Genomic DNA, 13,020 nt, shown 5'->3' on the forward strand with positions numbered 1-13,020 from the left:
TTTATAACCTGTGGGTTTATTTTATCCTGTGCTAATAATAGATTGAACTTTGCATTTTAAACTACAAAATGTTCATATACCGTTCAGTATTCCGGAACGTGATTTACGCATGTTCGGATGAAAAACCATCGTCTTTATTGGACGTCAATTGCATCATAACTTTAAATAGCAACATAACAGGATGTTTACTCAACAGTTTAGAAAATGATAACCGCATGTATTCATGAAATTCGATCAGTAAAATGTAAAACATCATTTTAAGCACTTAAATAGCAAATTTAATCATGCCTCATTAAAACGCGTTTTTATCAGGTAATAGATAGGGTAGTAGAGAGTATAATGCCACACGGTGATGGCTTTAGTTACACCACTTAGCAGGTATATAGATGTTAAAAACAAGGTAAATTTCTTCTCATTTTTTCGTTGAAAACGCCTAATCGGATATCTCAAACTCTTGTTATCTCGATATTTTTTCTTGTTCCCCCCGTCTTAAAGATAACGAGAGTAGACTGTATATTACAAATCATTAAGCTCGAATTTTGGAGGGCTTAAACTTGTCTTGTTGGTCCCGTGATGGACATAAGTGATTTTTGCCAATTATTCTTAAATCAGGCTTAAGAATTTTGAAGAAATTGGGGCCTGGTTATTGATTTAGGGTGCTGCATCTGCTTAACGTAACGATATTGGAGACAGTGGTTTTGCATTCAAACCTGACATGCTATAAAATGGATACAAGTTTAACCAGTTTTCATTTGGAAAAAAAGTTGAGAGACTTTCTCTGTACCCAGTAAATGAAAATCAATAAAGCATTTGTATGTATTCATCAATCATTTGTCAATAAAGGAAGATTGTTATGAAAACCTTAGTTAAATACCATTCCTTCTAAGGTTATCCTTTTTTTTATTATGTCTTATTATGCCCCCCTTAGAAGAAGAGGGGGCATATTGTTTTGCACATGTCGGTCGGTCCGTCCGTCTGTCGGTCGGTCGGTCGGTCTGTCCACCAGATGGTTTCCGGATGATATCTCAAGAACGCTAAGGCCTAGGATCATGAAACTTCATAGGTACATTGATCATGACTGGCAGATGACCCCTATTGATTTTCAGGTTACTAGGTCAAAGGTCAAGGTCACAGTAACTCAAAAAAGTAAAATGGTTTCCGGATGATAACTCAAGAATGCTTACGCCTAGGATCATGAAACTTCATAGGTACATTGATCAAGACTGGCAAATGACCCCTATTGATTTTCAGGTCAATAGGTTAAAGGTCAAGGTCACTGTGACTTGAAACAGTAAAATGGTTTCCCGATGATAACTCAAGAACGCTTAGGCATAGGATCATGAAACTACATTGATCATGACTAGCAGATGACTCCTATTGATTTTCAGGTCACTAGGTCAAGGTCACAGTGACTTATAATAGTAAAATGGTTTCCGGATGATAACTCAAGAATGCTTATGCCTAGGATCATGAAACTTCATAGGTACATTGATCATGACTGACAAATGACCCCTATCGATTTTCAGGTCACTAGGTCAAAGGTCAAGGTCACAGTGACTTGAAACAGTAAAATGGTTTCCGGATGATAACTCAAGAATGCTTACGCCTAGGATCATGAAACTTCATAGGAACATTGATCATGACTGGCATATGACCCCTATTGATTTTCAGGTCACTGGGTCAAAGGTCAAGGTCACAGTGACTCGAAACAGTAAAATGGTGTCCCGATGATAACTCAAGAATGCTTATGCCTAGGATCATGAAACTTCATAGGTACATTGACCATGACTGGCAGATGACCCCTATTGATTTTCAGGTCACTAGGTCAAAGGTCAAGTTCAAAGTGACTTGAAATAGTAAAATGGTTTCCTGATGATAACTCAAGAATAATTAGGCCTAGGATCATGAAACTTCATAGGTACATTGACCATGACTGGCAGATGACCCCTATTGATTTTCAGATCACTAGGTTAAAGGTCAAGGTCACAGTGACAAAAAACGTATTCACACAATGGCTGCCACTACAACTTACAGCCCATATGGGGGGCATGCATGTTTTACAAACAGCCTTTGTTAAAAGATGGTTAAAGAAAATTGTGCAACGCTTTAATATTAGTGCTTAGTCTTTCCATCTGTGGGCAACTTCCTGTCTCACTTTGCCAAACATTGATGGATTTGAAAATAACTTTGCACAAATGTGAAACATCAACACAGAATGTGTCACATGTAACATTTGTCTTTCTTAGCTCTTTTCCACTCAGAAGCAAAGTGAAAATGGCTTTGTGCAAACAGCATAAAACCAGAAAAGAGCCTGCAAGTAATTCGCAGTCTGTTTAAGTTTTATGCTGTTTGCTGCTCATCCGAATCTAAGGGTTGGAAATGAAGCCTTTAAAACTTGAATAAAGTACGAAAGGTCTTCATTTAAATGTAACTTTCTAATTGGGGTATTCCCCTACAATCCGCTTCCTAACGATTTGTCCCGATTTCCAAGATTTTTAGGTCGGGGACATTCGTAGCTCAATCGGCGAAGGTCCTAACTCATTCGTAGCTAGTCGTAGGCCAGTCGTAAGTGATTCCTGCAACTCGTGAGCTCTCAAAAAATCATAACCAGATTTTAAACATGTTTAAAATTTGGCCAGGACCTCCAAGACTGAATTTAATCGCAGTTGACTCGTAACAGCGTCGTAGTGCGTTCTTGGAAGTTGTAATAGAATTGTAGGTAATTCGTGACTCAATCGGGAAATCGGTGATCACGTGATCTATCTATGAATCAGCTACAACTTTGTCAAGACTCTCCCGAGTTCACCCCGAGTGAGTTGCGAGCCAGCTAAGAGTCTCGTGATTTAGATCAAGACTCTCACGAGTTCACCCTGAGTGAGTTGCGAGCCCGCTAAGATTCTCGCGATATATCAATATCAATAGATATTGGCGCCTAATACAAAGGTTCGTTCGGGGAGGTCCTAGGTAAGTCGTGACCAATTTGCATCAGTACAGTCGCAGTAGATTCTTACACATTGTAGTGAAGTTGCAACCCTATTTGCAAGACTACAACCAAACCCCACGATTCGACGTAACTCAATCGTACCAGTGTCATAACTGAATCGTAGACTGTGATAAATGTGATAAATCTTAGCAAATCATGAGCTTGTTTTCGTAGCGGAATAGGGCCATAAGGGACTACAAATCCGTGAAATACGTATGTAAGTGGAAGAGGGTTAAATAAGTATCTAAGTGGTAAAAGGTTAAATACGTATCTAAGTGGTAAAGGGTTAAATACCTATCTTAAGTGGTAAAGGGTTAAATACGTATCTAGGATGTCAGATTTGACCATGAAACAGCTTGTTTTTGACACTAGTGGAGTTTTTAAGTCTATGGTGGAATGGCATCTGTATGTGAAAAATGTCTTGTTGAAATCAGATTAAGACACAAAGAATTTCATGAAAAACATATGGGCAGCACTCTGGGAAAATGGGGTTTAATGCGTGTTTGTAGTGTATCCTCATAGATTAGCCTTCGCAGTCTGCACAGGCTTATCAGGGGTGACTTTCCACCTGGATATGTATTTTGTTAATAAAATTCTTCATTTAAAAGAAAAAATTCATAAAAGCAGAAAGTGTTGTGTCTGATTAGCATGGGCAGACTGCCCATATCTGACTGCCAGACTGCAGACTGCCCATATCTGACTGCCAGACTGCAGACTGCCCATATCTGACTGCCAGACTGCAGACTGCCCATATCTGACTGCCAGACTGCAGACTACACAGGCTAATCTGCGATGACACTTCAAAAAAATGCATCAAGCCCCCATTTTCCCTGATTGTGACTCATATATGGGATATTCCTGTCTGAAATATATTGTGTTTTTAAGAGCACCTTATAAACACCATTTGTGTTTCTTTCAGCGAACATTGGCAGGAGATGAGGAGGACTTCTTTGGAACATTCTGGATGGGTCGCTCTTCAGATCACGATGACAACAGTCCTCAAAAACCTCAAAACCTTCGTAAACGGAGAGCAAAAACAAAGTCCAACATACAGCCTGCAGGTTTGAATCCTTACTTAAAGGCCTCAAACAAATTTCTCAAACCAGAAATTCACAAACCTATTTGTCTACAAACAAGTCAATTTATAAACAACACAGGAAATTTCATGCCCACAAATGTAAATTATTTTACAGTAAGAGAGGTGTAGGAGCTTCACATTGTAATGGAATGTCTCCTGTATCTCACACTATTCTTGTGATCCTACTACAAGATCTTCTTGGGTTGTCATGGCCATATGGAAGAATAACAATGCACTCAATAACAATTACTACCTTAGTTTACAATGTAGTACGTGCAACCATGTATAAAGTGCACACAATTTTTGAATAGCAAAACAAATCAAATAAAATTTGTAAGTAGAAAATTATAAAATCTGCTGCCATTTTACTATTGCATAATCAGTTTTATCAATGTATAAAGCACACATCTTTTAAAATCGAAATTTAGGTTATAAAACTGCGTGTAATACATGTTAAAGTAAATCCAAATTTGGGGGTTTAAAACTGACATACTACATGTTGATGTACAGTACACATTGTTCATGATTATTTTATTTCCAGAAGATGAAAATGACGGTCTACATTTCCGACCGCGACGTATTCGCCGGATGCTTGCATTAACGGAGCCAGGCCCCACCGTCTCAATGTCGTTTGAAGACTCTTCAGAGGAAGAAATTCGCCAGAGCGGTGCTGGCATACTTGAGTTCTCTCCCTTGAAAGCCGGTCAAGACGTTACCCCTGCAAATTTAGACTTCAGTCATCATAGCCATTGGGACAGGGAAAAGGAGAGGAAACGGTCGTCTGGATTTACGACACTTACTGGTAAATTGCAAATTGTTATTGCCTTAAGAGTTTGTTTAAGATGGAAATGTGTTGTTTTTTTTAGCAAATTTTAAAAAGTGTATTCATTAAAAAAACAGCAGGGTTACTTGCTTACTGAGGAAATGTGGTAGTCAAGAAAATAACTGAATTTGATTAGGAAATGTGTCCGCTTTCTATCAAGTTTTGATCTTGCATCTATGGGAAACATGTTAAATTATATATGGGATATTTGATTGTTTTTAGCTCGACTATTATATATAAAATATATATAGTGGAGCTATCCTACTCACCCCGGCGTTGGCGTTAGCGTCTGCGTAGCATTAGGGTTAGCTATAGCGTGCCAATGTTTAAGTTTAGTACTACCCCAAATATTTTCTTTGTCCCTTGACATATTGCTTTCATATTTTGCATACTTGTTTTCCAACATGACCCCAACCTATAAACAAGAGCAGACAACTCTATCAAGCATTTTGTAATAATTATGGCCCCTTTTCCACTTAGAATATGCAGCCAATGTTAAAGTTTGCGTACTACCCCATTTATTTTCATTGTCCCTTGACATATTGTTTTCATATTTTGCATACCGTACATTCGCGGCCATAAGTCTACCTCGGCCATAAGTCGAGGGGTATAATGTGGCTAGAAAAACTTTGTTTTTTGCCTTGACTCTGCCATAAGTCGGGGGGTAAATTTCCTTTATCTCGGACATGTTTAAGTGACGTTTTAGTCATGGTTCTGAGGGCTTTTGTACCGGCAGTTGACATTTTTTGGGATATTAATAATTAGAATATATTTAAAACGAAACATTCAACGTTTCAATGATTTATTATCACGAAAAATATATTTTATTGTTCAAAATCATAATAACATATCATTGATTATTTCGAACTTAATATATATTTCACAAATCAAAATTAGTATCCCATTTAACGTAATAACTTTCAGTGTTTATATTATGAGCAGATATTTTTGTATTCAAATGTTAGTGCTATTGATGTGAAAATTCGGTAAAATCTTGAACGCAGAAATTCATTATATGGTCAAAATAATTGTAACTTGCTCTCAAATAATCAACAACGCTTTCGCCATTATGCGTGAAACACGTGAATTTACCAACACTCGCATCGCTCGCTATTCGACTGTTATATACATATTCGTAAATCACGAGATACCCGAGGAATATTTTTTGCATTCTGGAAAAACGTCTTATCTGATAATACTAAGCAGATGATCCAAAGTAATTGTGTATTTGATATGTCCAATTACACTTTTTAATAATTCAGGGTGAGTGCGTTTTATTATTATAATCATTCAATGAATGAAATCTTCAATCAGATAAGATCTATTTATTTACGAAACGATTATGCATAAATTGTGGGACAGTTGTGAATAAATCAACGAAACCACACCTTCATCCAATCAAAAAATATACCATGTGAAGTTGAACAATAGCGATTGGTTAAAGGCGTATCCAACGATCAAGTAATTATTTTTGATTGGTCAGAAGTAGTTTGTAGCAGAACCGTTGTGCATATCATTAACGGATAACTATTTTAGGCGTGACGCAATAAAGACAAATGATCGAAAGGATGCTAACACTAAACTTTACACTTTGATCTTAGTCAAAGGCCGAGAAGCGATAATTGGTGGCATGAAGACACCTGCAACTGTTAACAGTTTGTATTTACACGGATTAACTTTAAATGGGTACAAGTGTCAGCAGTCGATTTACTATTGTTCTTAGCAGACAGCGGGCGATGTATCAATAGACAAATTGATATGTATAATTTTCACCACTTTACAGTATGTCACAAATGTTTAATATTTTCGAAGTTATTTTTACATGTTTTTATTTGGACTTATTACGAAGATTAATGAATTAAAAACCAATGTAAACATGAATATTTTGTTATCGGCGGACATATAAGTAAAAGACGAGTCGGCCTTACCGTAAACAGTCATCATTCCTCCGCTTCAGAGATTTATTACTTTAAAAAAACGGTACAGAAATATGTTTTTTTATTTTTTTATTTAGTACCTCATCCATAAGTCGAGTTGACTTATAAAGTCAATTTTGGCAGCGTTTTTAGGTCGACTTATGGCTGCAAATTTACGGTACTTGTTTACCAACATCACCCCAACCTATAAACAAGAGCAGACAACTCTATCAAGCATTTTGTCATAATTATTGCCCCTTTTATACTTTTAATATGCATATTATTGATAAATATATGTTAAAGTTTGCGTACTACCCCAAATATAACCTATATCCTTTGACATATTGCTTTTATATGTTGCATACTTGTTTACCAACATGACCCCAACCTATAAACAAGAGCAGAGCACTTTGATCAAGCATTTTGACATAATTATGGCCCCTTTTACACTTAGATAATTGAACAAATTGCTATAACTTCTTTATTTATGATCACATTTTATTATAACTTTTACAAAACAACACTAACCTGAATACCACAATGGATTCCACCCAAACTATGACCCACGCCCCTACCAAGAATCCCTCCCCCCCCCCCCAACCTCCCCCCCAAAACTTTTTTTTTAAACATCATCTAATAAATTACCACACCCCACATTATACTAGCCTCTCACCCCCCACCCCCCTATCCCCCCCATTTTTTTTTTAAACATCATCAAATAAATTACCCCCCCCCCCCCACATTATACCCCCCTCTAACCCCCCCCTACCCCCCCCCAAAAAAAAATAAGTAAATCGTTTTTCCTTTTTTTATTTTTGAAAGATCGTCTAATAAATTATTGAATATGATCAATTTCCCCATGATGGCTTACGTTATACTGTCAAGCACTCGAATAGTCGAGCGCGCTGTCATTTGACAGCTCTTGTTTTATTTCTTATACATTCAACCTTATTCAGCAACTCATTGTATTTGAAAAATGCATGTGCCCAGAGTGTTGTCTCAAGTTAGCCTGTGCAGTCTGCACAGGCTGAATGCATGTGTCCAGAGTGTTGTCTCAAGTTAGCCTGCGCAGTCTGCATGTGCCCAGAGTGTTGTCTCAAGTTAGCCTGCACAGGCTGAATGCATGTGCCCAGAGTGTTGTCTCAAGTTAGCCTGCACAGCCTGCACAGATTTAACAGGGATAACACTTTGCACCTTAACTGGATTTTAAAGTCCAAAATTAGCTTGCAAAGTCCACAAAGGTTAAACAGGGATAACACTTTGCATCTTAACTGGATTTTAAAGTCCAAAATTAGCTTGCACAGTCCACAAAGGTTAAACAGGGATAACACTTTGCACCTTAACTGGATTTTAAAGTCCAAAATTAGTTTGCACAGTCCACAAAGGTTAAACAGGGATAATACTTTGCACCTTAACTGGATTTTAAAGTCCAAAATTAGCTTGCACAGTCCACAAAGGTTAAACAGGGATAACACTTTGCACATTAACTGGATTTTAAAGTCCAAAATTAGCTTGCACAGTCCACAAAGGTTAAACAGGGATAACACTTTGCACCTAAACTGGATTTTAAAGTCCAAAATTAGCTTGCACAGTCCACAAAGGTTAAACAGGGATAACACTTTGCACCTTAACTGGATTTTAAAGTCCAAAATTAGCTTGCACAGTCCACAAAGGTTAAACAGGGATAACACTTTGCACCTTAACAGGATTTTAAAGTCCAAAATTAGCTTGCACAGTCCACAAAGGTCTAACAGGGATAACACTTTGCACCTTAACTGGATGTTAAAGTCCAAAATTAGCCTGTTTAGTCCACAAAGGTTAAACAAAGATAACATGTTGCACCTAAATTGGATTTTAAAGTCCAAAATTAGCCGGCACAGTCCACAAAGGTTGAACAGGGATATCATTTTGCACCTAAACTGGATTTTAAAGCCTAAAATTAGCCTGCACAGTCCACAAAGGTTAAACAGGGATAACACTTTGCACCTTAACTGGATTTTAAAGTCCAAAATTAGCTTGCACAGTCCACAAAGGTTAAACAGGGATAACACTTTGCACATTAACTGGATTTTAAAGTCCAAAATCAGCTTGCACAGTCCACAAAGGTTTAACAGGGATAACACTTTGCACCTAAACTGGATTTTAAAGTCCAAAATTAGCTTGCACAGTCCACAAAGGTTAAACAGGGATAACACTTTGCACCTTAACTGGATTTTAAAGTCCAAAATTAGCTTGCACAGTCCACAAAGGTTAAACAGGGATAACACTTTGCACCTTAACAGGATTTTAAAGTCCAAAATTAGCTTGCACAGTCCACAAAGGTCTAACAGGGATAACACTTTGCACCTAAACTGGATGTTAAAGTCCAAAATTAGCCTGTTTAGTCCACAAAGGTTAAACAAAGATAACATGTTGCACCTAAATTGGATTTTAAAGTCCAAAATTAGCCGGCACAGTCCACAAAGGTTGAACAGGGATATCATTTTGCACCTAAACTGGATTTTAAAGCCTAAAATTAGCCTGCACAGTCCACAAAGGTTAAACAGGGATAACACTTTGCACCTAAACTGGACTTTCACTAAGAAGAGACTTCCTTTAAACAAAAAATACGATAAAAGCAGAAAGTGTCGTCCCTGATTAGCATGTGATGACTGCAAGGCTTATCTGGGATGAAACATTACGCACATGCATTAAGCCTGGTCTTCCCAGACCAAGACTCAAATGTACGTACTTCTATCCCCAGGAGCGTTGACCAGTGTGAATAATCTGGTGAACTTCCCGCTGTGTCGTGAGCAGAGACGCAGCCCTCGCTCTTCAGACACTGCACCCTTACTGACTGAGTCCGTCTCACCTACATCACACCATCATGTAAGTGTATCACTGACTGAGTCAGTCTCACCTACATCACACCATCATGTAAGTGTATCACTGACTGAGTCAGTCTCACCTACGTCACACCATCATGTAAGTGTATCACTGACTGAGTCAGTCTTACCTACATCACACCATCATGTAAGTTTGTTACTGACTGAGTTAGTCTCACCTTCATCACACCATCATGTAAGTGTATCACTGACTGAGTCAGTCTCACCTTCATCACACCATCATGTAAGTGTATCACTGACTGAGTCAGTCTCACCTACGTCACACCATCATGTAAGTGTATCACTGACTGAGTCAGTCTCACCTACGTCACACATTCATGTAAGTGTATCACTGACTGAGTCAGTCTCACCTACATCACACCATCATGTAAGTTTGTTACTGACTGAGTTAGTCTCACCTATGTCACACCATCATGTAAGTTTGTTACTGACTGAGTCAGTCTCACCTACATCACACCATCATGTAAGTGTATCCCTGACTGAGTCAGTCTCACCTTCATCACACCATCATGTAAGTGTATCACTGATTGAGTCCGTCTCACCTACGTCACAACATCATGTAAGTATATCACTGACTGAGTCAGTCTCATCTACGTCACTATCATGTACATTTGTTACTGACTAAGTCAGTCTCACCTACGTCACACCATCATGTAAGTGTATCACTGACTGAGTCAGTCTCACCCACATCACACCATCATGTAATGTTTGTTACTGACTGAGTCAGTCTCACCTACATCACACCATCATGTAAGTGTATCACTGACTGAGTCAGTCTCACCTTCATCACACCATCATGTCAGTGTATCACTGACTGAGTCCGTCTCATCTATGTCACAACATCATGTAAGTGTATCACTGACTGAGTCATTCTCACCTACGTCACACCATCATGTAAGTTTGTTACTGACTAAGTCAGTCTCACCTACGTAATACCATCATGTAAGTTTGCTACTGACTAAGTCAGTCTCACCTACATCACACAATCATGTAAGTTTGTTACTGACTGAGTCCATCTCACCAATGTCACACCATCATGTCAGTGTATCACTGACTGAGTCAGTCTCACCTACGTCACATTATCATGTAAGTTTGTTACTGAGTGAGTCAGTCTCACCTACGTCACACCATCATGTAAGTTTGTTACTGACTGAGTCAGTCTCACCTACATCACACCATCATGTAAGTGTATCACTGACTGATTCAGTCTCACCTACATCACACCATCATGTAAGTTTGTTACTGACTGATTCAGTCTTACCTACGTCACACCATCATGTAAGTTTGTTACTGACTGAGTCAGTCTTAGCTATGTCACACCATCATGTAAGTATATCACTGACTGAGTCAGTCTCACCTAAATCTCACCATCATGTAAGTTTGTTACTGACTGAGTCAGTCTTACCTACGTCACACCATCATGTAAGTGTATCACTGACTGAGTCAGTCTCACCTTCATCACACCATCATGTAAGTTTGTTACTGACTGAGTAAGTCTCACCTACGTCACACCATCATGTAAGTGTATCACTGACTGAGTCAGTCTCACCTACATCTCACCATCATGTAAGTTTGTTACTGACTGAGTCAGTCTCACCTACGTCACACCATGATGTAAGTTTGTTACTGACTTAGTTAATCTCACCTACATCACACCATCATGTAAGTTTGTTACTGACTGAGTCAGTCTCACGTACGTCACACCATCATGTAAGTATGTAACTGACTGAGTCAGTCTCACCTACATCACACCATCATGTACGTTTGTTACTGACTGAGTCAGTCTCACCAACATCACACAATCATGTAACTGTGTAACTGACTGAGTCAGTCTCACCTACGTCACACAATCATGTAAGTGTATCACTGACTGAGTCTGTCTCGCCTACATCACACCATCATGTAAGTTTGTTACTTACTGAGTCGGTCTCACCTACGTCACACCATCATGTAAGTTTGTTACTGACTAAGTCAGTCTCATTTATGTCAAACCATCATGTAAGTTTATTATGCCCCCCTTCGAAGAAGAGGGGGTATATTGCCTAGCTCATGTCGGTCTGTTGGTCGGTCGGTCGGTCTGTCCGTCCACCAGGTGGTTGTCAGACGATAACTCAAGAATGCTTGGGCCTAGGATCATGAAACTTCATAGGTACATTGATCATGACTCGCAGATGACCCCTATTGATTTTGAGGTCACTAGGTCAAAGGTCAAGGTCACGGTGACCCGAAATAGTAAAATGGTTTTTGAATGATAACTCAAGAACACATACGCCTAGGATCATGAAACTTCATGGGTAGATTGATCATGACTCGTTACTGACTGAGTCAGTCTCACCTACGTCACACCATCATGTAAGTTTGTTACTAACTGAGTCAGTTTCACCTACGTCTCACAATCATGTAAGTGTATCACTGACTGATCCCGTCTAACCTATGTCACACCATCATGTAAGTTTGTTACTGACTGAGTCAGTCTCTCCTACGTCACACCATCATGTAAGTGTATCACTGACTGAGTCCCTCTCACCTACAAGCATCATGTAAGTGTATCCCTGACTGAGTCAGTCTCACCTACATCACACCATCATGTAAGTGTATCACTGACTGAGTCAGTCTTACCCACATCACACCATCATGTAAGTGTATCCCTGACTGAGTCAGTCTCACCTACATCACACCATCATGTAAGTGTATCACTGACTGAGTCATTCTCAGCTACATCACACCATCATGTAAGTGTATCACTGACTGAGTCAGTCTCACCTACGTCACAACATCATGTAAGTGTATCACTGACTGAGTTAGTCTCACCTTCATCACACCATCATATAAGTTTGTTACTGACTGAGTCTGTCTCACCTACGTCACACCATCATGTAAGTGTATCACTGACTGAGTCAGTCTCACCTACGTCACACAATCATGTAAGTTTGTTACTGACTGAGTCCATCTCACCAATGTCACACCATCATGTCAGTGTATCACTGACTAAGTCAGTCACACCTACATCACACCATCATGTTAGTTTGTTACTGACTGAGTAAGTCTCACCTATGTCACACCATCATGTAAGTGTATCACTGACTGAGTCAGTCTCAGCTACGTCACACCATCATGTAAGTTTGTTACTGACTGAGTCAATCTCACCTTTGTCACACCATCATGTAAGTGTGTTACTGACTGAGTCAGTCTCACCTACGTCACACAATCATGTAAGTGTATCACTGACTGAGTCAGTCTCACCTACATCACACCATCATGTAAGTTTGTTACTGACTGAGTCAGTCTCACCTATGTCACACCATCATGTAAGTTTTTTACTGACTGAGTCAGTC

General features: G+C 39.0%; 1 protein-coding gene across 1 annotated transcript in view; it reads left to right on the plus strand.

The window, feature by feature from the left end:
- The window catches only part of LOC127855424 (potassium voltage-gated channel subfamily H member 2-like), a 132,198-nt gene that overhangs the window by 107,903 nt on the left and 11,275 nt on the right, over positions 1 to 13,020 (plus strand). The window contains exons 13-15 of the mRNA XM_052390968.1: positions 3,903 to 4,044; positions 4,603 to 4,863; positions 9,544 to 9,668. Coding sequence (XP_052246928.1) covers positions 3,903 to 4,044; positions 4,603 to 4,863; positions 9,544 to 9,668 — 528 coding nt within the window. The remainder of the gene's footprint in view (positions 1 to 3,902; positions 4,045 to 4,602; positions 4,864 to 9,543; positions 9,669 to 13,020) is intronic.

This window comes from Dreissena polymorpha, chromosome 13 (genome assembly GCF_020536995.1).
Source record: "Dreissena polymorpha isolate Duluth1 chromosome 13, UMN_Dpol_1.0, whole genome shotgun sequence".
NCBI lineage: Eukaryota > Metazoa > Mollusca > Bivalvia > Myida > Dreissenidae > Dreissena > Dreissena polymorpha.